The sequence below is a fragment of the Cygnus atratus genome, chromosome 4 (genome assembly GCF_013377495.2).
Source record: "Cygnus atratus isolate AKBS03 ecotype Queensland, Australia chromosome 4, CAtr_DNAZoo_HiC_assembly, whole genome shotgun sequence".
NCBI classification, from domain to species: Eukaryota; Metazoa; Chordata; class Aves; order Anseriformes; family Anatidae; genus Cygnus; species Cygnus atratus.
Genome location: NC_066365.1, coordinates 18473357 through 18500627, shown reverse-complemented (window position 1 = coordinate 18500627; position 27271 = coordinate 18473357). Strand labels below are relative to the sequence as shown.

Sequence of the window (27271 nt, the reverse complement as noted above, 5' to 3'; positions counted from 1 at the left end):
TATAATGCTTTTCTGCTTGACACCTACAGTTTTGTGCAATTCTAAGCTTAAGTTTTGAGCTGATTTCTTCCTACACGCTGTTGCACACCCTCCATTTGCCCAAGGCTTTCACACCTTATAATGCATTTACTTTATCCTTTCCTGTTTCTGCAATGCCATGCAACCTTCCAATTAACCATCTGCCAGGGACTTACTTTATTTTTCTTGCCACTCTCTGTTTCATATAAGAATTAATCGCATAGCCAATTAAATCATGATATTAGAGAATGTATTGCTTGTTTTCTTTGTGCATAGAAAGACATAACATATAGAACCTGATTTGGGCACTGGATAAGGCACGAGATGTAAACTGAAACACAGAGGTCCTAGAGGGCTTTTAATATTTACACGGGATTTTTTTCCAGTGTCTGTTGCTAACATACTTTTAGATTATACATTCACCTGTTCACACTAATATCATACTTCTTACAAAAAAAACTGTATGTAGTATGCATCTTATTCTGATGCTGACTTGTACTTCGTATTGGAACAAATATACCATTTATTTATAGTAGCAAATAAATAATGGGCAACATGCATAGAGTGATGGATCTAATACTCTCTGATTCTTGTATTAGAATGGCTGCCTGCTCCAGTTGCCTGTTTCCTACATCCCTAAGCAGGCAAGGCAGAAGAAACTCCTTCCTCCTGAAAAAGGTGACTGCCTTGCATCTCATTACCATAAAAACTGCCTGCTTGAAAATCTCCCAAGCACAGAGATTAATTAAACATCACAGTATATACAAAGTGGAAAACTGGTGCCACAGGTTTGGTCTTAGCGTTGCCTAAGAGACACAAATTTATTTCAGGTTTTCTTGAGCAGAACTGGTGGAGAAGTTTTCCTCAGATTACGTTTTCTCAGCAGCTTCCCCTTCCCACAGCTCATGGCAGGTCCATGATGCAGCTGGCCAGTTTTGCAGCTCTTGTGCCTGGAACCCCAGGTGTTGTTTTATGGCATGTTTTATTTTTTAACACATCAGTCTTAGAACAAAAAATGGTAAACACGTTACAGGGTTTTTTATTGTTGGCTTGCAAGATTCTTTTCAGCTAGTGAAGCAACTGAGGAGTACTTTAAGTTACTGTATTTACTACGTTAATGAGAGATTTTCAGGTAATAAACTGCTGCTGCTAGTAGGGTATTATTTGAAAGCTAATAGGTCAGGACATCTAACACAAGGTAAGGTGCTAATGCTGTCATTACTTGAAAATGAGAGTGGAGGCTTTTGGGGAAGCACCTTATTTCCCATGGAAAGCTTTGAAGGGAGTGGATGGGGAATTAAGACCAGAAACAGGTTCTTGGTGGTTGTTTTTTTTAAACTCATGACTGAAAGTCAACCCTCTCCTTTACCAAAAAGAAAATAAAAGGGCGGGGGTGAGTGGGGGAGTGTTCTCCGTAGCAGAGCAGGCTCCCCAGGTCAGTAAGCAGAGTTCAGGTCGGCACACACAGGGGCAGGGGCCCAGGAGCCCACCGCTGAGGTAAGGGGGGCGCTGAGCCCCCCTCCGGGCCCCGCCTGGCGGCGTCCCGGGGCTGCCGGCGCCGCCGCCCCCTCACGGCAGGGCCGGGCCGGGCCGGGCGGGGCGGGCGGCTGTCATGTGGGCCGCCGCACATGACTGGCGCTCCCAGCCGGGCCGGGAAAGGAAGCGAAGCGAAGGGAGGACGACGAGGAGGAGGAGGATGGCGGGCTGGGGCCGGGCGCTGCTGCCGCCCGCTGCGCTGCTCGTCCTGGCGCCGCTCGTCCTAGCGCCGGACCCGGTGAGTCCCAGGGGGCGGCCCGGCACGGCTCGGCCCCGGAGAGGCGGCGCGGCCGGGCCCGCCCGAGGCCTGGCGGGGCTGCTGAGGGGACGGGCACGGGACGGGGACGGGGCGGCGGCGCCTCCGTTTTTGCAGGTGTTGGGTCGCTGTGGTGGCAAACAGCGCTCTGACGGCGGTGGTCGCTTGTTTTGGTATTTGTTGGGCTTGTTTTACACCTTCTGTACCTGCCATGTTGTTGCTGCGTCGTATTTCCTGTAAATAAGTTTCACAAAATACCGTAGTGTTACACCGAAACCGTCATTTTTCAAAAGGAAAATTAAAGGTTTGCTAAAAGTACATACGCTTTTGAATCTACTTAGTGCGTTTGCTGTCGTTTCATCCCAGAGAAGTTTAGAGCAGGTGGGTTTGGGTTCCCGGTTTTATTACTTTTTTTAATAGCTGAAGTATTTAACCTTCAGGTTTGTGTTTGGATGGGGCTGGCTTCCACCTCCTCAGCACGTGAGCAGAGCCCTTCTTGTTTTCTGCTGGTTTTTATTCCCGAAGCACGCTTTCACCTCCTCAGCTTCCAAATCTCCTCCTCTTCCGCGAGGGGAAAGTGGCAGCTATCAGCAAATTCCTGCTGGCCACAGCTGGGTTTTGCATCTGATTGCGCGTGGTAAATCTTTGCGCATATACAGCATCCGCTGGGTGTCCAGGCTGCAAATGGTGCTGCTGGGCAGCCAGACCTCAGGCTCGGGTATTTGATTTTTGCTTCAGCTGCTGGCCTGCCACAGTCACTGAGGAACGAACAACGATCCCTGTCTTCCTACTTACAGCTGCTTGGGTTCTTGTCTTTTTGTTAGCAAAGAACACGCCAGCCAAATGCCGTGAATTACATTGCAGTTCTGCAGACTTTCACTCCCTTTAGCTTTGGTTAGGTCTCTGCAGCCATACTGATGCTTTTTTGTCCAAAATGTGATTTAAATTGGCTTGGATCCCATGTCTTCAGTGCTGCGAGAGGACTTTGAACTTCCATGTTTAGAAAGGTGAACGTCACCTGGATTGCTACAGCACGGCAGGATATCGGCACTGTCCTGCAAGGGGAAAGGAGCAGAGAAGAAAATGTTCTAGACCACAGAGTTCACGGACCAAAAGATGCTGAATAGAACGGGGTATTTTGTCTATCAGAGGCTGAATGTCGTGTCCTTTAACTACAGAACAGTATTTCACAGCATGAAGAGTGTTTTACAACTAGTTTGAAATAAGAAGATAAGAAACAGTGAATATTAAGGAAGGACACCAGAGATGAGCATCTATGTCAAAAACATTTTTGAGGGCAATAAAGAAAGTCTTAGCGAGGGCATTGTTTAGACAGGACAAGCTACATTCAACCTATTTATATTAATGAAGTCAGGCTAGGATTTAATAACTCAGCAGTTATTAAACCATGCATTAATTTTCTTTACTACAGTGAATAATAACTGTTATTAGGTAGGTTGTTTTTTTTTGTTGTTTTTGTTTGTTTTGTTTTGTTTTTCAGGCAGTAATTCACCATGATAGTTTCTTAGCTGTTTGGTTTCTGTTCTGCTCTACTTTGTTCATAGAATAGGTCGTAACAAAACTATTCTATATTATTTCCTTTCTTTTATTATTATTTCCATCTTTCCCCATGCCACATTGTCTTTCTCCTCCACTGCCACCTTTTTCTTTTAGCATTTTGGTCTTGTGCTGCCAAGCATCCATTTTTGTATGGTTACATGCATACAAATTCTAAAGTCAGCTGTACATCAGATAACCAAAACACACAATCTACTAATGAAAGGTGACTTTAAATAATAATAATAATAATAAAAACAGGGATAGACATCATTTAATCACCTCTCAAAAATAATTGTATTCCTCCTGGGAGGGTTTAACGTTTGAAAAGCAATTTCATAGTGACCTCCTTGTGCTAGGGAGCTTCTGATGGCTCTTCCTGGGAGATCACCTGCAGCTTGTAAAGTCTGAAACTAAAGGTGATCCCCACCTTGCTGCTAGAAGGCTGCGTGTGCTTCTCTTGGCTAGTGTTTGTTGTTGCTCTTCCAGTGTCAAGCCTTTGCAGAGGGGAGGATCTCGCTGACACAGCACTAACTTCACAGCTGCTTATTTCATCCTGGTGGTAGAAAGTGCCTGGTGGTTTTTCTGGTAAAGAGTCCCTCAAGCAACAAATAGTTGTTAGGTTTTAGCTAGTTTAATAGCTGGTTAGTTAAGTTTGTGCTGGAACTTAGAAAATCTAGTGCAGCAGCGGGAGCGTTTGATCTTTCTGAAGACCCAGGAAAACTGCACCAGCTCACGAATGTTTGGCTGTGACATCAGCCTCTCGAGGCAGGAAGCTCAGTTACACTAAATTGTTTTTAAAAAGTTGCCTTTCTCTTTTTTTAACCTTGTTAAAGAGAAAAAAAAAATCACAAAAAGAAATCAGTTTTCTGTCCAATGGCAGAAATTTATGTAAATATATATATATATATATATAGTTTTCTGATTGTTTTGAGATCCTTTTAAATTACTATTTGTCTGCCAGCACATAATAGTTTATGTAAAGAAATCGTTAATAATCTTGGCTTTCATCAGATGTCTCCAGCAACACTTGCAGGTTAGGAAGATGTCTAAGGGGTATTGTTTATTTAGCTTCTTTATACATAGGCAGGTAAGAAGTCAAAAATTACTGAGATATAAGGAGGGAATATTTTCTCTGTTCTCTATATCTCTCTTTTAACTCTTCCTTTGTTCCTTTCCTCACCTCTTTTGTGGCTTAGGTTGCAGAGGACTGGGAGGACAAAAATAGCATCATATACAAGATTAATATCTCAGGGGAGATAGGAACGACATAACAATTAGTACCTGGAACATCACTCTGAAATCAGTTTGCCTGGCCACCACTGTTTGCTCTGTGTGTACATAGACTATGCTGACAGATAACTGAACTCTTACGGCAGAAGGATCCAGCGGTGTTTAGTACAAGCTCCTTGACAAAGAAAACTGTCAGTAACCTTGCCAGGAAGCAGGATTTCCAAGCCGAAGTTCATTAAATACGTGACGATCTTAACCTAAATGTGTTCACGTGCAATTCATCACTTACACGAGCATGTGTTCCTGTTAACCTTGCACCAGTCCTGTTCCCGGGACTCGTTGCCTGTCCTCCGTATTGAAGAGAGCCTACCTGCTGAGTGTGAAAGGGACCCTTTGGGATTATTTTTTGTTGTAGCCGTTACCTGTCAGGAAGCAGATTTTGACAGCAGATTTTTCCAGAAGGTCCAAATGTGTGCAATCATTGCAGCAGGATGTATATGGGACGTAGGTTTTTCTAGCTTACTTTAGTATTGACGGATGGAAAATTTCCCAAGACAATTGCTTTAATACTGTCATATGCTTGTCTTTGCATGAAGCCTCTGACTTTCGTTGCCTAATTAGTCACCTGATATCTTCTCCCACCCTCCTTGTTTTGAAACTTCCTCATTTTGAAAATTATACGGGCTCTTGTGGGTGACCTTTTGTTCCAGCAATGCCGAGGCTGTAACTGCAGCGCACTGAGGGCTAGGAAGGGCACAGCTGCTAGCCACATACGTGGGAAAGCCAGGCTTCACCTCGTGCTTTCTCCCAGCCCCTGGAAACCACAACAAAAATAACACGCTGTGATAACGCACAGAAATTGATGTGACTTAAAAATTCCCGTTTCCCATTTTAACAAACGGTGCCAGTGTTTAAAGTTGGTGGCATTGTGTAAGACGGTGCGTTTTGTAGATCGTGGCATTGAGAACAGGCAGTGTGGTTAGCCCCAGGACAATGTGGCCATTAGGGAGCTCATTGATCATGGATGCGTAGCTGCTAGAGATCCTGCCTCAGTTTTTGTTGTGGAGCGCGTTACAAGGACACATTAGTAATCTAATTGCCACAGCCAAGTTAAAATTGGAAATCAGCGAGGAAGCGGAGGAAGGATCTCTGTGTATTTGTATTTATCTTTTGTCTCCCAAACACTTGTGCTTTGGCAGCCTGTGCGTGGACTTGCAGAAAACAGCATATAAGTACGTTTCCCTTCTCCTGGGGAGATGCTGTGCTCCCAGGAGCTCGCGGATCTGCTTAAGTAGCTTGGGGGATAAATGCGGTCTGTGCTCGACTGGTTTGAAGCCCAAGTGCAACTAGCAGGCATTTGTTTGTATTGCAGTGGGTAAGACATGCCTTAATAATTCTGGCGTGTATATCCATGTGCGTGTGTAGGTATATGCGTGCTTTATGTAATTGACGGGAAAGCACCCCTGCATTTGCTTTGAGCACACCTTAGTATGGTTCTCAAACTCTCATTTTTAACTAGCCATACTTCTGGGAATGTAAGTAATTAGCTTTTAGCTATATTTCTGAAATGTGACTCTTAGAATAATTAGCACCAGCTCAGGAGCATTTTTCCACACTATGTTAAAAAATAAACTTGCTGTATAGCTCATACCTGTGGCTGAGCAATTTGCCCACAGTTGCGTGCTTTCTCAGCCCCAGCTACAAAATTAAGCTTAACAGTGAACATATTTATAATGGCATTATAAAGTGAAACTGTAATTCACTACACAGAACAAACTGGCCCATACCGAGACTTAAGGATCACAGAATCACAGGTTCCTGAGTTTTTTCTGAAGAAAATGCTTTTCAAGTGCTCTTATGGTCATGTGGTTGAGTCACATTGCGTAAAAATGGGTTTGTATATTCGTTGTAAACTTGGGTTTGTCTTGGGGTACATTGGACAAGCGACCTGAAGCTCGGTCAGGTAGCATAGGGAAGTTGCTATTCATCCACTGCCTCTTTTATTCTCCTCTCCTCCTTTTCCAAAGTCCCAAGACTTTTACTTCATCTATTATTGAGTCATCATAAATCAAATCAGTTGATTAGTCTTAAAGGTCCAAATCAAAACTAAGTCTTCTAGAACAATAAAATATTGTAACAAAGAAGCTAAGCAGTAATCTTTTACTGTCTTCACAGTATGGAGAAGACTGCAAGAGTAAAATGTACCCTCCGTCAGGACCAACGTGAGTAATCTGTTTGGACCTGTCTAACAAACTGCAGAAAAGTTGTGATTTGCAAGTGTCAGCAATTCAAGTTTTGTTGAGACTTGTTCACATTACAGATACAGAAAATACCAGTTACAAGCGAAAAGCACTTGTTCTGTCAAATGTATTTTCAAACTTCCTTTAAATCTGCGCTGTCACTTTTCTTTTAGGTTCAAAGGGAATGTTCCCACATATATCATAAATCTTGATTTGCCTCCCAGCAAAAGATGGGATGAGTTGATGCGTGACAAGAAGACAGAGGTATGAAAGCAGAGCTTACCTTTAAGTGTAGCGTATGTGACTGGCATGTGTCCTTTTATTATAGAAAAGGTTATAAGAAATACTGTGCTGAAATTCTATTATTTCTATTCTAGTTTGTATATAGAATAGAATATTTCTAGTTTATGTTTTACTATGGTTCTAGAATACAGTAATTGCTTGACTGAACTTTCTTCTGTTCAACACTTGAACAAGTGTAAGGGTTGGGGCACAGACAAATGAAAATGGTGTGACATAAAGCAGACTTTAATTTATAAAAGGTCTTTAGTCACAAAGTAATACAGCACGAGGCGAGGAGTATATCAAAGCAACAGCTTCAGTAAGCAGAAGTGAAACTGAGACAGCATCCCTTCTCTGCGCATCCACACTTCTCTGAAAACGTGGGGTGAGATGATGAAATGGCGGAGGGAAATGAAGAACGTCTCACCCTTTTTAGGGGTGTTAGTTGCAGAACTGGGTTTTTTACAGGGTAAATAACCTTTAAAATACTCAAGTCTATTTCAGGCTACAGCTCTTCTCCAGAAGGTTGCTGAAATTCAATTCAGTAATACTAAATCTCTATAAAAAGACTGGGGCTGTATTGCTATTGACTGTTTTGCTATGTGCTGTATTGCTGTTGACTTTGACCTTTCAACTCTGAAAGTTAGACAAATTCTACTTATAATTTTTATTTTAAAAATCCTCAATAAAGTTTTTATTTTAAATTTGTACAAGTGGGTTTTGGAAACTTCAGGTTAAATCTTAAATGCATCTTAAATGCTGAACAGTTTTATCTTACATTTTAGAGTTAGATCCCATAGAGTGGCACTCCATCGTTGTGGCCATTCTCATATTGCAAACAAAGCTTTTTCTGCTGTCCTTTCCTAAGGAAGTTATCTAGCCTTTTTTTATTATTATTATTTAAAAATGTCAAAGGTTAAGCAAAGAGCTCTTAATTAAATTTTTAAAGGTGGAACAGTGCAGAATATTTAAACAGTGATCACATGAGCAGAAGACAAGAATGGCTTCTTCCTGTTTTGTTTTGTTTTGTTTTTTCTGATAGAGGGATATGTAGAAGCTGATCTAGAATGTTATTTGAATAAAGCTTGGAAAGCAACTCTTAAACGGGCAGTTGGGAGTGTTTTTCTCAGCAAAATCATATTTAGCACTTTCTTTAAATATATATATTTTTTAACAAAATGTTGAAGTAAAGTATGTGAAAGAGTTTTGTTAGTATTCTAGCAACTGTTATGCTCAAGATCTTCTATTCAATAAAAGCCCTTGTTCTTTTTAGTTGAAGACCGTAGTCCAGAATATAAAAGATATAGCAAATACCTTCTTTCCTAGTGGTAAAATCGTTGACATAGTGGATCACAAAATAGTAAGTATTTTCAGCTTAATTATTTTATTACTGTGTGCTCTGACTACCAGAATTAAAATGCTACTAAATTTGGCAATAAAGACCTTTATATGTCATAATTTTTCCTCTTAGATTATTCAGAACAAAAATGTTATTTTGAAGAGTTAAATTACTCTGAAACCATCAAACCTAAAATGCTTATCTCCACCTCTTTTAATTTTTCCAAGAACTTTTCAAGTTTGAATTAGTCATACTGGGCATATACACTATTTTGACATAAAGCTAGCATATACGGGTAGTCATGCCGATATGTTAGAGATTCCTTTAAATACTGACAACCTCAGGCTCAGTTCCAGTTGAACTCTTTTGTTAAGAGTCCTGTTTAACGCTGTTCTGTATATTGCTGCTAACAATAATTAGATATTGTGCTAATCTCCATTGCGCACTTGTCAATATTTTGGTAAATGGTATTTACTTTCCATAAGCATGTACTTTTCATCCAAGTACTCTGCAAACATCCTCAAGTTCTACAGACTGCAGAAGAATTAAATACTTATTTTTATAGTGCTAAGAATGGGGAGAGGTTTGTTTCAAATAACAAAATAGCCTTTACTTACACAAACAACATACAAAATTTTTCCTTTCAGTCACACCTAACCGAAACGCTTCCTTATCCTTTCAATGAAGAGCTTCAAGGGATTGCAAATTCATCTGGAGTTCCTTTGGGTAATAGTCTCCAATGTTTTGTTAACATAATGGAAAACTAGGAATCTAGACGCATTTAAAATTAGTGTACTTAATCTGCTGTACAGTTGTATTCAAGTTGTGACTTTAACAAATAAATTATTAATTAAGTAGAATAAAGCAATAAATTCCATCCCATACTAAATGAAAACAGTATTTTAGAAGGGAATGGCAATGAATCACATAATGCTTTCATCAGGCTGGGCCTTCTCTGTGTAACTTCTCACCCCTGAGCTTTGGGAACTGGAGGGAGTTCTGGTTTCTGTGCACCCAGAATTTGGGGGATTCTTTGGTTCTCTTTGGTTTCCTGTTCAGCTGCATCTGCTGTTGATGTATCAAGGCAAGGCTCGCTTTCATGCTGTGCTTTCTCTACTTTGAGACCCCTACCACATCTTCCTGCCTGTCTTCTGCACTCCCTGCAAAAGAAATGTAATCCCAGGCAAGAAGTAGACACTGAATTCTTCCAGAATCTAGACAGAGAAAGTTCACAGACCCACTCCCACTGCTTCCGTTGAATATGGGCAATATGCCCATTTCTTGCATGGGAGAACGTGTGCATATAGCACCTTATTTCTTTAAAGTGAATTTTACAGCTTGTTTTGAAGTTTCTGGAGGAGGAAGTAGCAGTGACTGTCAGCTTTCTGTATGGTAAGGCAGAAGGCCAAGAGATTTTCATCCTTCTGTTGGCCTGTCAGGAAGCTCTTGATTTGGCTGAACTGGTCATTTCAAATATCAAATGTGATTAAATAAATTCTTAAGAGAAATAGGATAGAATGCTGAACTTTGCAGTATGCTTTTTTCTATTTTTTTGGCAAAAGTTTCAAATTATTTTTTTTCTTCTTTTCTAGGGGAAATTGTTATTTTTAACATCTTTTATGAAATTTTTACCGTGTGTACATCAATAGTGGCAGAAGATAAAACAGGTAATGTATCCCAGAATGGTGCTTTTCGTTTTGTCCTATGGCAGGAAAGAGTGAAAATAAGAGCTGGTTTCATTTTCTAAATTAGTTCTGCAGCCCTTGTCTGCATCTGTTCCGATTTAGGAAACTTCTGAAGGATTCTCAGGAGGCTTAACAAAAGTCTCACTTTTAGAGAAAGCTGGAGGTATTACCGTTGGATTAAGAATTTGGAACGTGTATAAGGCTGAGGTAGCGATTTTAATAGTTGATTTCAGTTATTAGGTTATTATTTTAGTTATTAGGTAAAACATTACTCTGGGTAAAACAGGAAAAAACAACCATTGTTCTGTGCTTAAAAAAGGAAAACGATGCAGTGGTATTTTCCCTGCTGATGTGTTTTGTCTTTTTTCTAAGCTGATATTTGTCTCCTTCGTCAGGAAAGTTTGTGTGTATATATTTACTTATTTTTTCATTTTACTGAAGGGAAGCTTTATCATGCCAGAAACTTGGATTTTGGACTCTTCCTTGGGTAAGTACATAAACTTGTACCTTTTGGGTTTAAAAAAGAAAAAGAGATTAGAAAGTCAGCTGAACTTCAGATTTCTACATGCCTTCCTTGAGCATAATTGATGAATTGAATGTTGTTAGAAACAGTGACAAGCAAGTCTGCATTGCATATTGTGGAAGAAAGGCTAAAATGAACAAAAGGATTGTTCTGTGATCACATGTCAAGCTGCTTTGCAGTTGTAAGGAATGACTTTGCCAAAACAATTGTTCATTGTTACCGAGTGCTTTCTCAGCTCCAGTTAAATCCATCTCAAACATCTCTAGCAAAGAACAGTCTGTGTAACCTTATTTCAGAGGCACAGCATACCCTGTTCATGAAGTGATGGGACAGAAGCATCAATTTTGGTGTGAAACCAAAACCCCCCAGCGAAATGGGGGTTGGGTTAGGGTGGGTTTGTTTGTTTGCTGTTTCCAAGTTATCCCCACAGTTGCTGTACTGTGCTTCGCTGGCATTTTCTATCACTCATCATTTCTGCTCAGAAGTCGGTGATTTATATTCCACTAATCTGGTGTTATCACTTATTGACATACAAACTTTGATGACCAGCACTGGATTCTCTTTTAGTTCTCATTTCATACTTCATGATAGGGTATTTCATTTTGTTTTATGAGTATATTTGTATTCCCATGTATGCTTTTATGATATTACAGTATATTTTGTAATGTCACTTACTCAGATGACTGTTAATGTTCAGATGGAATTTACAGGTTCATTAAACTTCTCAGCTGCCTGTCAAATAGTCAGATACCGTCAACTGTGACTGCACCTATCCCTTAATAGGCTTGTGCGGAACTACTCCGGTGTGCCAGAAAGACTGGGAGGAACATGCTCCCTGAAAATTAAGGCAACTTTGCAAAGCTGTTCCCAGAACTTGGATTATTTCCAGAGAATGTAATTGTCTACTAAGTATTCCTTAGTATCTCCTCACATACAGATTGCTCTGGCTTACCTTACAAACTGGCATTGGGTCTTCCCATCATGTAGAACAAATCCAGTTGCACGCATTTGTTTTCTCCCTTTGAAATGAAAGAGTTTGAGGGAACTGGCTCATTCTGCTGCAGCACAAACAACATATGCTTTCAGAATACAACAGGTTTGGTGTTGTAATCAGTGTTGTAGTGGCTTCTCCCTGGCAGTAGGAATAGAATTAAATTATCATTCAGAAGTTATCATCATCATTGCCTCAAAACAAACCAGCTATACTGGTGGTGCTGTTTAATACAGAGTAGTATTTGTGCTGTTGGTTCTTGGTTCTTTTTAAGAAAGCTTGGTTCTTTTCATTGACTGCCTATGCATTTAGACTTTCTGGTTGTCCCTTGCTCATGCTGCTCAGGTAACTACTGAGCAATACTGTCGATTGGTATGAGCAAGATCAGAGCACAGGCATCACGCACAAGAAACCCGTGGTTTGTAATTAGAAGCTTTAAAAGCTACTGGGGGAGGGAAAAATTCAAATGCTGTGCCATCTTCCACAGGTGGGATGTTAAAAACAATTCCTGGACTCTAACTCGGGAACTGAAGCCTACAGTGGTAAACTTGGACTTCCAGAGAAACAACAAAACAGTATTTAGGTCTACAAATTTTGCAGGATATATTGGCATGGTGTCCGGCGTCAAACCAGTAAGTATGGTGGGGGAGGCTGTCAGGTTGTTAATAATGCTGCAAGCTTCCCTTTAAGATGTAAATCTTCCTACTTTAATCCTATGTACTGGGATGTTTTGATTAATGAGCTCTTAATCGCTTTAGTACACAGTATAGATATTCAAAGAAAGCTGAAAGGAAACAATGCTGCACTGTTCCATCTAAAAGAATTTGGGCTAAATAGAATGCATTTGGACAATCCCTAAAAATGTGTTGAATTCTGAACATGCAAATGAGAATGAATATAAAGTGCTGAAGTGGTTGTTGTTTCTTACTAGCAAATGGAAGGACAGTGCTGTGATCCCACAGGTGAAACCACATAGTTGTGCTGTTTCAGTTCTCTAATTCTTCTTGGAAAAGTGCAATCCTGTTTCCTCCTTCTTCTTTTTTTCTTAAATCTGGGTTTTATCTAGACCTTAAAACCGGCAGCAGGGAACTTGAGCAGGGTCTCTGGCTTACCGCAGCTCCTCCTTTTCTACATCCTCTGCCTTTATCCTCTATTACAGTTGGCTCTTTTCATAGTAGAGCATTGGCATTGCATCAATTTATTCTTGTCTTCTGATCTCAGTAAATTGACAAGATTATATTCTGAAAATGATTCAATATGGCTGAATTCCACTTTCCTCTGAAAGAAACACTACTGGGAGAGGTCTGGGATGTGAGTCTGAATTGTGTGTTGCAAGTAGTGCACGTTGAATTATGTGCAGCTGCATGCCCGTATGAACAGCAGCAACACGGCAGGGTTTACTTAGCATAGGCACTTAAAATTCTGCCTTCAAACTAGAACAGTATGTGGAGATCTGAGAAGAAAGTACATCAAGGGGAGGAAAATGGGTGATTCAGTCATACAACATGGAAAAAGAGAAAAACGGCCAGAGGCTTGACTTGCTTAGCCGTCCAGCAAACTACACGTACATGCTATGCTAGGTCAGGAAATCACGAATGATCATTTCTACTTCCTCAAGCAGATACTAATGAGGTTCTTCTCCACATAGGCTTGGTCTTGCAGCTCTTTACTCAGTGGGGAATAGTCTAACGGACAAGAAGCTCAATTGGCATGTAAATTGCAACATTGCCTTTTGTTTGTTACTGATACTGATGCGTTGGTGACAGATGGAGGCTGATTTGTTTAATGCTTTTCAGGATTTGTTCACTCTGACAATGAACGAGCGTTTCAGTCTGGATGGTGGCTATGTTGGTGAGTAACACTAAGTTGGTGAGTAATTCTTCCATTGTTTCAGTACAGGTTTTCCAGACCTTGGACATAGCAGTTACCTTTAACAGTCACACAAATAACAAAAAGATTCCAGATGAGTAGGATAAAACACAGTTCATTTTAAAGGCTGAGGAAGTTAGAATAGCACAAGTGAAACTTTTGAAAAATATATTGTAACCGGTGATATTTTTCAGGTATCTTTGAGTGGTTTCTTGGGAGAAGAGATGGTATGTGGATGGGCTTTCTTACCAGAGCAGTACTAGAGAATGCTACAAGGTATTGCTTTTTTCCATGTAAACGTTTTACTAATTTACCCTGTTTTGCTCCTGACTGGCATGAATACTGTAGATACCTGTTTAGTATCTAATGATATTGATATCTTCCTAGAAGCCTGCACATTAAATAGTTCTGGTTTTGCTGGTATTCTGGTGGTGGGGAAGGCTTCTAAAATTGTTTTCTCGGACTTTTTTTTCCCTTAATGAAGCTACTGGTGTCTGAATGTGTAACAGCATTCTGCATCAAAACACATCCAACAGGTAACAGTATGTGATAGGAAGTAAACAGAAACAAAGCTCCCATGTAGTAAATGATTTAGGTGGAATGTAACAGTACTATAGCACGTCTTCATTTTGTTCATTTTTCAAGTAGAGGATGTGCAAAGGACACCTCGCAGCAAGTATGAACCGAGTGGAGAAGCTTTACTTAAATGTGTTCCTTCACTGTGATACAGTCTCTCACCCAGTACATGAAAGGGGAAGGAAAGTGTACTCAAACTTTTCCTGAGTCTGTGAAACTTCTTCAGTACTTGAACCATTTATAGCCTTTAATAGTCCAACACCACTTTGTTATTTGCAGCTACCAGGATGCAAAAGACAAACTGGCAAAAACAAGACTGCTGGCTCCGGCTTACTTTATACTGGGTGGAAAAAATTCTGGAGAAGGCTGTGTGATAACTCGTTCCAGGACAGCTGCTCTGGATATTTGGGAGTGAGTATGCTTGACCTAATAGCTGACTTCTCTTTCCCGAAGAGGACAGATTCCACCAGTAATTGTTACATGTTTTTGTCTTGACTTTTGTTGCGTAAGAACTCAGTCCTTTAGCATCATAGAAATATATCTGTAGTGAGCCAAAACGTCTTCCAGCTTTGTATTTAGAGTGTATAGTAAGAGAAGCAAAACACAAGTGTATGCTTCTTTTCCAGCCTTGATATAAAGAAGGGCACGTGGTATGTGCTAGAAACAAACTATGATCGCTGGAAGCCTCCGCTGGTCTTGGATAATCGTAGAACACCTGCAATGAAGTGCTTGAACCAGACAACGCAAGAGGTAAACATCTTCCAAATACCTAACCTTGCTATTGTGAAACTCTTATACTGATCTGATATCTAGGGCATCTGATATCTAGAGCTGTAATGGCAGAAGTGGCTAATGGCTTTGTGACAACTTGTCTGCACTTCTGGATAGTACAATACCAGGTGACTCTTCACGTGTTTGTTTTTTAGTTGCAGGCTTTCTCTTACTCTAGGTGAGTTTCCTACAAGCATTTTCTGCTGCTGCATATGCAAAGAGATAAACCAGGAGATACTTTGAAGAGACGAAACAATATTACTCACTAGTTTGCTACCTGACAGTGTGTTTTGACTTTCACACTGACACTCAAATTTCCCGTGCAGACTAGATTTCAGTACTGCATAAGTCCTTGCAGTATTTATGTATTCTTAAAGCTTTATCCTACTAAGTAAGCAGTCAAAAACAGTACAGTTCACAGCATTTACACAGTGTTAGGTAACAGGTGAATAGCCATTAACATTAGTGTATTACTTTCTTTCAGAACATTTCCATACCAACTATTTATGATGTTCTCTCTACAAAGCCTGTCCTCAATAAGGTAATGCTTCTATTTTTGCCGAAAGGTTGGAGCAGGGGGGTGAAAGGGGCAACAGACCAGGAAGTACTGCATTTCTAAGGTGGAGGTCACAGTGGTACATGCAGTTTTCGCCACACTGACAGGTTGTGGGAGAGCTAAATTTGTACTGTAAATGAAGTTTAAGGTATTAAAAGTGAAGCTAGAATTTAAATGTTAAAAATAAACCCGGTCTACCTTCTAAAAGCCTTTAATGGCAGCCTCCCACAAGATTTCCGCTTGATAATTTCCTTTCAAAATAAGCTTGCTGAAGGTTTGCTCGTCCTGAGCCCAACTAAAACTAGATGGTAAGGAGAACAGAGTAGCTCTACTGGAAGGACAGAGCAAAAAGCAAAAGGGAGAAGGGGCATAGAGTTGTACAGGAAGGCTTCCTGCATGTGTATGATTCAGGTGCATTGTCCTTCACTGCGTGAGAAGGGAAGTAAGAGAATGCAACCGTTTAAGTTCACTTCAATTCTGCCTCTCCTTCCCCCTAGTATATATTCACAATGCTCAGTAGTGGATTTTGAGAGGGTGAATAGGTTGCTAGGTGAAAATACACAGGTACAAACAAAAAAAAAAATCCAAGTTACTTTTGAAACAACTGTTTTCCAGAGGCCCTACAGCTTTAAAACCCTGCATAGCCTGGCCCACTTCTTTATAGCTGACCCTGGTTTGAGGCAGCGTTTGCACTGCAGACATCTAAAGAATCCTTCTAGTCTGAATTGTTCTATGTCGAATCTGAAGGCATATCGTAGATTAAGTTAATACACCTCATCGTTTAGGCATACTACAGGCACATTCTTCTTGCAACAGACGATGTTTTAGTTTGAATTTGAGGTTTTGGTGGGTTTTTTGTTGTTGATGTTCTTGTGTTGTTTTTTTTAAAGACTAAAGTGGTGAGGTGGTGATGGTTGGTTTTTTTTTTTTGAATGACAAGTTACTATATTCAGTGGAGGCAGCATTCTTGGCTGCGAACAAGCTACTTACACTACATGTTGTTGACTTGGTGAACAGATCTCGAGATTAGACTTAGGCAATTAGTTAAATAAGATAAGCGCGCATTTTATTTGAACTGTTCGGCTAGTATCTGGTACGTTTTTTTGTTTTAAGTAATTCCTCTAATGAGGCTTTTTTTTCCCTTCTTGCCACCTGTTTATTAGCTGACAGTGTGCACAACACTGATGGAGGTGTATAATGGTCATACAGAGACTTACCTGCGGGAGTGCCCAGATCCCTGTAGTCCTTGGTAGTCCTGTACCTTTCCTATGTTGGAAGCTGCTTGTCTGAAATGGAGGCCCTCCAAGGAAAAAATACTCCTGGAAAAAGATTCCTCAGCCTAACTCCTTTCTTCAGCAATCTAATGGCTCTATAGAAATGTCAATGAGCTTCTAACAGTGAAAGACCCTATCTTGCATTGGACCTTCTTGCTTTCTGCTCAGCAGTTTCGCTGGCAAGAAACATATGATAATGTATATCTGTTTTGATTTCAGCTGTTTCTGCAAAAGGAGTTCAGCAGTTAGCTCTAGATCTCTTCAGTCTTGACAGTAGTCTGGTGGTTTTGTGGTTTTTTTGTTTGTTTGTTTTAATTGAAGTACTTCTAAAGCACAAGTGAGTTAAAATGGCACCTACCAAGCTTGAAAAGAATTGTGTATTAAAAGACCATCTGTGATGATATCGTTATGTTATTCTTTCCTAAGCACTCAGGATGAATAGATACTGTTCTGGTCCGGTATGATGGTATGTCTAAGATGCCCTGTTATGACTTCTTGGCAGGTTATTTTATATCTACTCACAGAAGCAAGCACTTGCAGAAATATCTAAAACTAGATCTGAGCCTAAAACATCTATTCATTGATTTGTAGATCTCTAGCTGAAGTTCTTTCTTGGCCTGTTAACAGATATATATTTTTAATACAAATTTCTGTTGTTAAAAAAAATAAAATAAATACTAATACAACACATACTCTGAAGAACTTTTTTCGTAGGCCACAGTACACATGCATCAATTTCATACCTCACTGGAAGTCGTCAGGTATATTACATGTCACAGGTCCTTCAGAAACAGGGCACCTTCATATCCTAGGAAGCAGATAGTGTAGAAGGCAATACTTCTATCTATGTCAGTAGATCATTTCTGGGCCTAGTTATAAAACACAATGCCAACTCTTGTTTTATAATACACAAAGAGGAAACACCGGAGAGTAAGCGTAGGGGCCTGTACAGGTGTTGGTTCATGGGCAGTACTTTAACCACCCTAGGAAAGAGATGCTATTCATATTTCACTTGATAGTAGAGCCATGAATTTAAAATTGCCACTGGCATAAAGGAAGTGTTTGCTGTGTCTCTTTGGTATCTCCAGACTATCTTGCATAAGGCATTCTGCCTACCTACAGTGTTCAAGTTGATGACATCCACTCATGACTGGATTCTTGATAACCAAGATATTCAAAACAGTAAAAGTGTATTGCAGAAGTTTGGAACAGTGGATAATAGTAGCCTTCTGTTTCAAACAGTAAAGTCAAATTATTAAAGTCTAGTAATTTATATATTACTAAATATATATATATTTAGTAATTGCAACCAACACTAAGGAGTCTACAGAAGAAGAAACAAACCGCCCATAAATTTGAGATAGAGAGTCACCTTTCATCCAAGTTGGCTGGCTAAGTTATACTTAGTATTGTTTCCTTTTCTGAAAGAAGTATTTAACTTTTAGTCATCCCTTGTTTCAGGAACCAGGTTACCAGCTAACAGCAAAGTCAGTTCTAATAAGCTTTCCCTTCATCAACACTGGAAGAAGTGGAGATGAAAGTAATGCTAATTAGCCAACTAACTTTAGCATCTGCTATGTTAGGAAACATGGCTTCTTGTTGAAAAAAAATGAACGTCCTAGGCCTCACGAAAAACGGTTGTAGTAGAGCAAGAAGCAAATCAAAGGGATGTAAACTAGTGGCACAGTAACACCATACAGAAATCAGCATCCTACTATTTAAACTGACCTTAAAAACAAAAGGGTGACGCTAGTTGTGTATCTAATTTTTTTTTCCAGCTAACATAAGCAAGCAGAAGCATGTTAGCATGGTTGTACTACCAGAGTCTATTTTCAATCTGACTCTGGAATGTTGAACCTATGCAAGGTAAAATCATATTTTAGTTTAGGAGAAGAAAACAACACGTGATGTAAAATGGAGCTTCTGGGTCAGATGATTCATATAAAACATCCCAAGTCAAATGTTGCAGTCAGTACCACAAAGTCATGATACTGCTGAGTTCGCACCTTAATCTGGTAAGGGGTTGTTCAGATTTATTTGGAATTAGTTGCATAACAGGCATAATCAAATTATTTTGCCATTTAAAAATAAGCAGTAAGTTTACTTGCTTAATTAGCCCTGTCCCACTTCAGAGTATGTGGAGCAAGGCAATGTAGACTATTCACAGTCATTAACTAATGTGCTCCTGGCATGTCCCTTGTGCAAGAGAATCTACCTTTCCACACTGGAAATTGCTTTACAATTGCAGAAGTATAGCCAAATCTTGTGGAGGTCTATCCAGAGGCCCAATAAATACATCTGCTATTGACAAAAACAATCAAAGCTATTAAAAAAAAAAAAAAGCAAGTATGTGTTGCTATGTCTGCCTTAATGTATAAAGTGATTAGTGCGATTAACTGCTTATTGGTTTAACCATCACCTGTTGATGCTGAAAACATCAAGGATCTGTTTGTTTTTAAGTTTAAATAAGGTTCTGCTTAGAAATCATTACTTGCATTTGCTCAGTTTCCTGCTTCTCTTTCAGGAGCAGCATGCATTTCATTCAGAGTACAAGAGACTCACACAGCTTTCCTAGGTCTGATGTAAAAATCAGAAGACTACTTTTGCCAGAGAGCAGGAAGCAGTCCAAGCCACTGGCCCATTATATTAGGATGTTTAGAGCAAGAGAAAAAAAGAAAAAAGAGGTGATGTAAGCAACAAGATAAACTTATTTTTAACTGCTATTGTATAGTCTAGTTCTATGAAGAGTAGCTTCAGTATTTTAGCTTCCAGCAGATTTTTGTCATTATTTTAAATACAATAAAGTTAATTCAGTGCTTCATTAAATAAGGCATTACAGGAAAAAAAGCATTTGTTTGGACATTGGCATTTGAATACAAAAATATCAGTTTGTCAGGAAAATTTTCACCTCTAAATCTGAGAAAGCCATGCAGTGAAGATTGTGCCATCTCAGGGGAAGAAAGATGGACATCTCCCACTCAAAAAAGCAAAACATGGGCAGCAAGTGAGAACAGGAAAATGAAGGAAAGGAATTTTCACCCAAACCAAACCAAGGTTTTGGGACACAAATGAGACTTGAGTTTGCTTTTGAGTCAGTTACAAGTTAAGGCTCTGTTCAGAAGCAAAACTCCAGAGCAGTGCCCACAGATGTCATGGAAAACACCTGCAAGGAAAGAACAAGATTAGTAGAAAACAAGTTGGAGCAAGCAGGCATGATGGGGAGGGCACTGACAGAGCAGCAGAGACCTCAACCCTAAAATCCCCCTCCTTCCCAGCACATTTGTCCCACCTTCACCCAAACAGCTCCTCAGGCTACAGGTGGAAGGAGAAAAAAAATAAATGCAAACAAAAAAAGCTTGGATTTCACCTTAGTGGTAACAGCAGGCAAATGACCTGCTAATGCTGAGGCTCATCAGCTGTTCTGGTTTCCGAGGACCAGAAATGGTGGTGAGAAAGGAACACCCAAGCTCACCAAGCAGCAAAACCTCGCATCCTTTGCACCAGAAGAACAAGATTAGCCAGAAAGAATAATGCTCCATCAAAGCAGTGGCAGAAACCACAGTTTGCCTTGGGAAGAAATCTCCAGATATTTACGTATTTTATGAAAAGCTCCCTTTGACTGTCAGAACAGTCTGGAAACACAACATGCAAATTGGCCAGAGCTGTGACCAGGAAGTAAGCAGACCATGCAGTCGTTCACTCTTAAGTCTGCCTACCAGTTGTTCAGAGCACTATATCTTGCAGTATCCAAGATTTTCAAGATCCTTTTTAGCTCGGTCTGCTCCCACACTGTTACTTAAAAGAGATGAAATTAATCATAAAGGAGTTGGTTTGCTTACATACTGAGTATCAGGAGCCCTTCGCTCAGGCCATTTTCTGCACTACAGTGAACCAGCTCTGAATTATATTAATTGTATATAGGACAACCTCTCTCACTCTAATTTGTTTTGCAAAGTTTGTTCTCTTAGCTCAAGGGTTATGCGTGAGCGTAAGAAGAATCCTAGTAGTAAGACTGCCTCTGACGGGTATGCTGTGTTTAAGGTAACTCCAGTCATTAGGTTTGCTCAGGGCTTTCCACTTGCAGAGTTTTGTCTTTCTTCTGATCCTGCTAAGCTTTCTCCATTACGCAGACACCTGATGTAGAAAAATAATAATAATTCCTAGGCTTTTCCATCTTTATACTTCAATGAAAGTGGTTCTTCTTTTTGAGAAATTTAAATGAAGAAAATAAATTGCTTATAGTAAAACAATAAAGCAATCAGAAGCACCGAGTTGTGACAGGGTGCTGGAATGCCACCTTGTTTTTACAGCGGACCATCCAGTACCTGGAGGTGCTGAGGTGAGACACAGCCCTTTCTCAGGCCACACCTACCACCCGGATCACACCAGCAGTTACACATAACTACTCAAAGGTTTCATTTGCATCAACTTAGTTCCTGAAATGCTACATCTGCATTCCTGCAAGAGGTGTACAGCCATGGAAGGCTGGAAACTGCTCTCCGAAGAAAGCCACATCCAGCTGCTGCAGAAGGCACACGCGTCTTCCGTACAAACCAGGTGGGAGAAAGAAGCTGCCACTGGGATGGAGAGGGGGAGACAGAAAGAGGGAGGAGTAGGAGCCAGATGTCAGGAGATGACAGAGGAAAGAGAAGTAAAATGGAAGACAGGTAAGGGTGGCAGGCTATGAAGATCTAGGACCATGGTATATTTCTTTACTGACTCCACTGGTCCCAAAACTAAGAATTTTTGTGTTGTCATCTGAAACCCCAGCCAAAATGCATCTCCCCACCCCAACAGCCTGTGTGGTTAGTAACTGCTGTCACCACAGTTTTCCATGTATTTACATGCTGAGAGACAGTAGATCTAAAATTGACCCTCTAAGAAAAAACATGGAAGTTAAAAATCCGTGTTACCACAAGCAACCATTCCTCAGACTTAAGAGCAGGGTAAGCTACATGAAAAGAACACTAAGGCTGTAAGCAAGCTGTCCAGAGGTCAGCAAGCGTGGCAGCCACTCACTCCCTTTCCTTTTTGGAAGGGACACTGTCTCTTTACTTGAGCCCAAAGCTTCCTGTTACAAAAATCCCTTACTTCATTCACTGCCTGGGACAGGCTGTGATGAACGCGGGTAGCGGAAAGGCTCGTGCTTTGTTCCAGTTTTCAAACAGTAAATAAATAATGCTTTGCAAGAGAAGGGATGGTGTTGCAGACAGACAAATGTAAGCACCTACTGAGACAGGTGGATTCTCTCCCTATTTCTGCCCCGTGCTGCAATGGCAACCCAGCAGGTTGGGAGAGTACCCGCTCTGTGACACCAAGGGCTGTGTTTGGGAAGTACCCATTGCAACTGCAGCCAAGGCTGAGGGAGCTGTAGTGCAATCACACAGAGTAAATATACACAAAATATATCCTAAATCCTATCCTGCAAAATATATCCTAGATTTTTACATCCGAGCTAAAGCACTCAAAGTTCCATGAGGAACACAGGCACAATAGCTTCTGTCTTTCTGGCTATCAGGAAGGTTATAACAAACTACTCTGAGGTCTATAGCCCTCAAACAAAGTTGATTTAGTTTAACACCTGCATGCCTTCAAGGATCAGGAATTAGGTAATACGGGGAGAGCACCACAGGAAAACAGAACAGATGAGAATCATCTCAGTGCAGGCTTTGGATGGTTCACAAGACAAACAGGGCTCAGGGCCGCACAAAGCAGTGTCTGCTGTGGTGGCACAGGCAGAGACCGCAAAAGGGGCAGTAGAGGGGAAGAGAGATGTGATTGTGCAACCGATAGCCCTGCATGTACAGGGGAGCAGGTTATATACTTAACCCCGAAGTTTTCACATTTCATAGAGCTCGAATGTATGTAGATGGCGAGCAGTTTCGTTCTGCAAACTGAGGGGGATTTGGCTATCCACTAGCATAGAGAAATAGGAGAGAGCAGAACGTAGCTTCCCCGTGCCTTTCAGGACAAAGGCAGAGGAGCACGAGTTGGAACAAAAGAGGACAAAAAAGCATCCTACAACAGCTCCCATTTGCCCAAGGTGCACATCACAACCTGCCACAAGGCCGCCAACACCCAAGTAAAACATACTGCATTTGCTCTGTAAGGATCTTGATCACACTTTTGCTCCGCACATTTAATTTTCTCCTTCAGCCCCTGACCAGGCTCCCTATTTACGTCTCCCATCTAAGACTACTCGGCTGACTCTCTACCTCCTTTTCCTCAAGTAGCCTGCAAATACAGCATAGTGCCCATGCCATTCAAGCACAACCTCAGAGCCAGCCAAATGGGTTTGAAACGAAGCCAGATGACTTTGCCTAGCCCCATCTCAAGCTCCTGCTTTCAATAATGTCTTTATTGCACAACATCACAACAACTTAACAGCATGAATCCTGCTTCCCACGGTCCTCACTGCCAGGGCTACATGCAGGCAGAAACACCTGCTCAAACCGCTTTTTTTTTTTTAATTTTACTTACAACTTTCACTCAGAGTGTTCATGCCACAGGCAGCACAGCATGAGCCCATGCAGAATAATCTCCCGGCTGCCATCCAGGCAGGCACAGGGCTGAGCAGTGCCCCTGCCACGCAGAGCTTTACCCATGCCGTGAGGAGGCTAACTGTCCTTAGCCACCAGCCCTCTCCTTATCAGCCACAGCTTGCTCAGGTGCTTGTGGTTTCCTCTTTCTGAGAGCAGCGCTACCAGCCAGGCCATTGCACACCTTAATTTAAGAAGCTGTTTCATGTTTTCTTGTGATGTTTCCACACCTCCACACGCAGGCCAAGGACTGTCACATGAATAACAGCACTGAGGTTACATGGCACTTTCCCTGTAGAAAACACTCAGCGAGGAAACCCACAGGCATTATTCACTGTCAACCTTTCCCACAGACTAAAATCAAGAGGTACCAGCAAGCAGTCGTGCAACTTTGCATTTTATAATGTAGCATTGTAACAAAGGAGCATGCTCAAGAACCACTACACGAAATGAGGTACACCTGCTTAACTGTTCCACGTGAACATTTTTAATTTGCAGTTGAATATTTATGCCGATTACACTTGTATCAGCTAGATCGTTTCCCTATTTAATGGAACAAAAAAGAGTAGGAATAGGATTTTTCGCAGCATAAGGCATGAAACTGACCCCTCTTATACTATTAATTGCAGGCAGGAGCAGGGCTAATCTCAGGGGTTTTTTACAGTCATCTGCTCCCCCAGTTTCTAAATTGCTGTGTCCTAAAGGCTCAGACCTTTGAACTATTTTGAAATCTTAATTCTTGCTGCAGCTAATAATTTATGAGTTTTCATTTCTGGTATTGAGTATTTTTCAGAGGCACTACCTTCTGCTAGCCACATTTATGGACTCCAGCCACACAACTTGTCCAACGGAGACAAACTCCTGCGCTTTCGGGGCTCTCCATGCACCCAGCAAGTTGGAAAATGAGAGCTCCGGCAACAGAAGTACAATACATGTTATGACACAAACCATGTACCACATGGGACCAACCTCCACTGTGCACATATAAAAAAAAAACACATGAAAGACATAGATTTGAGGTCAAATATGATGATTACAGTTCTAAGAGAATTCACTCTTCAGCCCTGGACTGTACAGTGTCTGTCAGCCTTATTTTAGTGTTGTTTTTAACCACTGTTGTCTCACCCATAAAAGGAAATGAAAGGATCTATAATTTTATCTTCTAGAGAAATACAGTGAAAAAATTTTGTTTCTTTTGAAGACATAAACCACCTAAAAAGATGAACATGCAAAAATGTAAAAGCTAGAAAATAAAAAAATCTATTTTTTTCTGAAAATGTTCAATTTTCCAGGTTTGTTTGATTATGAAAGCTTCTATATACAGATTATATAAATTACCTATGCTACATTTTTGTTTTGCAACAATAAAAAGAGCTAATTATCGTGTTACTTTTAGTCCTCTAAAGTCATGCTAATGAAAACACTAATCAGAGATTGCAGTCACTTAAAATTTCAGCCCTGGTCTGTTGTAGGTGTATTTCATTGAGCAATAAGATTTGTAACTTTATTATGATGCAATGTGTATGAGGCAGAATTAAATCAGTTACTAATGAAATGTGATTTAGGGACTCTTGCTCCAGGTGGGTGATAATTAGGGCTTATCACAGATAGGTCTAGGAAAAGGCTGGGAAATACTTAAGCTTGTTTTGCAGCGACTTTCAGGTCTTAGGAAAGGAGTGATCTTTCTATGGCCTCAGCCAGAAGATTTCTGCATACACAGGACTGGTAACAATAAGGTTTTAAACTCAGTTGTAAATAATATGGTTATAGTAAGCCTGACAAAAGACTGCTTTAATAAATCTTTCTAGCTTAGTGTTTTTAAAGTGTAAGCTCTGATAAAAATAGTGATATGCATAGCTTGTCGGCTCAGACAACTCAAGTAATATGTTAATTAAGCAGCTGGCTTCAGATCAGCCCTGCAGAACTTGCTCTGTATGATGTCTGTTAACTTGAAATTCTGCTTTTGATAGTTGCTTGAGAACACAATAAGCAACTCAGAGTAGGTTTCCTAAGGCAGAAGGATGGTCCAAAAGGCAGTTCTCATATTCTCTCCTAGATGAAGGTTTTAATAGCTCCATATTAACCATTAAACAGAAGGGCTGCTCTGACATCTAAAATAATGAGTAATACTAAAAATATCAAACCTTATGAAAAGGTAGCTGCCACCCTCATAAATATAAGTGCTTCAAAAGCAGCTAAAAGTAGAACGTAGACCATTATTTGTAAGATATTTTGTCAATACATGCTATCAACTGAAAATAAAAAATAAAATAAAATGTCTGTATGAGCAGCAAAATACCTTTCTTAATGGAGACTGCAGCTCAGATCTGGAGCAGATTCCTGCTTAAAGCCTTTCTGTGTCTGCAGAGAGCTGCTGCTTCTTTCTTTTCCTTTCCTTGACAAGGCTGGTCTCATGTTCTCCTTAAAGGAGAACTACTGCCTGTGAACTGAAAACTACAACAGCATTTCAAAAACAGCAGTTCCCCTGAACTGCAAGACTCCAGACTGGAGTTATAAGATGGGGAAACATAGCAAAAGGGACTAGAAAATATAACCTCACATGTACCAAAACACTATAGAGAATGCTTCTTCTCCCCACACCTGTTCTGATTTTAAATAACTTTTAATACAAAATGAATACAGTTTGGGTTCTTTTGTAGCTTAAAGGAATGCTTCTTGATGGGTTTCTGTTTTCCATGCATGGTGTTTATTCTGAGCAAATTCAGCCATTTTTGTAAAAAAAAAAAAAAAAAAAAAAAAAAAGGGCAAACCACTTCCTTCTATATTCAATCAAAGGTTTGCATATCTAAATTTCCATTGCAAATGAACAGTGAATTTATGGATTTGTTGTTTGAAAAATAACTTTTCACTCTTCTCCAGGATGTATTCACATTACTTACATTACATATGGTTGGTTGGTGGTGGTTTTTCTGGTGTGTGTGTGCTGTTTTGTTGGTTGGTTTGTTTGGTGGGGTTTTTGGTTTTTTTTTGGGGTGGTGGTGGTGTTTTTTTCCCCCTAAATACTTTATATGGCTGTAAGACTCCAGACTTGAAGAGCTTTTAACATTGAGGTGTTTGGAAGCACTTTAGTGCAATTCAGACTTTTTAGCACTTCAGAGTACTGCTTGCTTTAGAGATTCAAGTACCTAATACAAGTCTAGGATAAGGAGTCATAGGAATTCATAAGCCAGCAAACACCAAGCTTACAGCTCAGGTTTGACTTCTTTAATGATGTTATCTACTTATCTGCTCCCTTTGAAGTGATTTTAATTCTGTTTGATTTAGGGTAAGAAAAAACAGTCGTGAGATCTGCTCCTAAGAGAAGTCCTTTAAGTGTCATGGTTCTGCCCCACATTAGTCGAGGAGTAGATACAAGCAAGGTTTTGTTCTTTTGTAGTACCACAATCCAATTGGCCTTTATTTAAAAAATAAAATCAGTAATCCATGCAGAGGGCACCTCAGTCCTTTCTGAGATGCTAGCCCAGACTCATACACCTGAGGCACTGCACGACTGGTACCGTATCCCATGAAGCTGCTGAAGCCCTTGCCTCTCTTTGGCCCTAGTTCCAGAAATACCAGATGGCTGCTTTTTGTTGGGCATGTAGTGGAGGTTACAGTGCCTCCTTTCTGTAGGGGATTAGCCAGCAACAGGCAAGGGCTCAGTGCTCTCCACAGCCTGAGGAGACTCAAAGACAGTTGAGGCTGGCCAAGGACACTTGCCTTCCTGCTGAATGTATGCCACTGCACAAAAAACAAACAAACAAAAAAAAAGTGAGGCTAGAAAGAGGGAGAGATAGGGCACTCTGTATACCCTTATCCTGACTTTAAAAGAAAGCAAGCAAGCCTACTGACCTTTAAGAGCAAAAAGCCCTTGCTGCAGCTGGGGCATGAAGATGGTAAATTGACTTGAGGATAGCTGCTGTACTCAGTAATTTGTCATTCACTAGACCTGTGTATGTTTTTATCTGCCAGAAAATATAGTGGTAGCTTGAGGTTTCCATCAAGGAAAGAGGTGGAGATAGGATT

The 27271-nt window shown here is 40.5% G+C and overlaps 1 protein-coding gene across 1 annotated transcript; it reads left to right on the top strand.

The window, feature by feature from the left end:
* The first annotated feature begins 1599 nt into the window (after nucleotides 1-1599).
* Nucleotides 1600-17394, top strand: ASAH1 (N-acylsphingosine amidohydrolase 1). The gene is made up of 14 exons (XM_035541689.2): nucleotides 1600-1792; nucleotides 6776-6822; nucleotides 7014-7104; nucleotides 8396-8482; nucleotides 9109-9187; nucleotides 10054-10128; nucleotides 10588-10633; nucleotides 12148-12292; nucleotides 13457-13511; nucleotides 13724-13805; nucleotides 14385-14516; nucleotides 14732-14855; nucleotides 15361-15417; nucleotides 16596-17394. Exons 1-14 carry the CDS (start codon nucleotides 1631-1633, stop codon nucleotides 16683-16685), a joined length of 1272 nt encoding a protein of 423 aa, XP_035397582.1. The 5' UTR covers nucleotides 1600-1630; the 3' UTR covers nucleotides 16686-17394.
* The last annotated feature ends 9877 nt before the right edge of the window (nucleotides 17395-27271 follow it).

What these genes read in the sequence shown, in the direction of transcription:
- ASAH1 (XM_035541689.2), top strand. Translation starts at nt 1,631, where the DNA reads ATGTGGGCCGCCGCACATGACTGGCGCTCCCAGCCGGGCCGGGAAAGG. An exon ending in TACCCTCCGTCAGGACCAAC is followed by an intron (nt 6,823 to 7,013) that starts GTGAGTAATCTG and finishes CTTTTCTTTTAG; the next exon opens with GTTCAAAGGGAATGTTCCCA. An exon ending in GCTGCTCTGGATATTTGGGA is followed by an intron (nt 14,517 to 14,731) that starts GTGAGTATGCTT and finishes CTTCTTTTCCAG; the next exon opens with CCTTGATATAAAGAAGGGCA.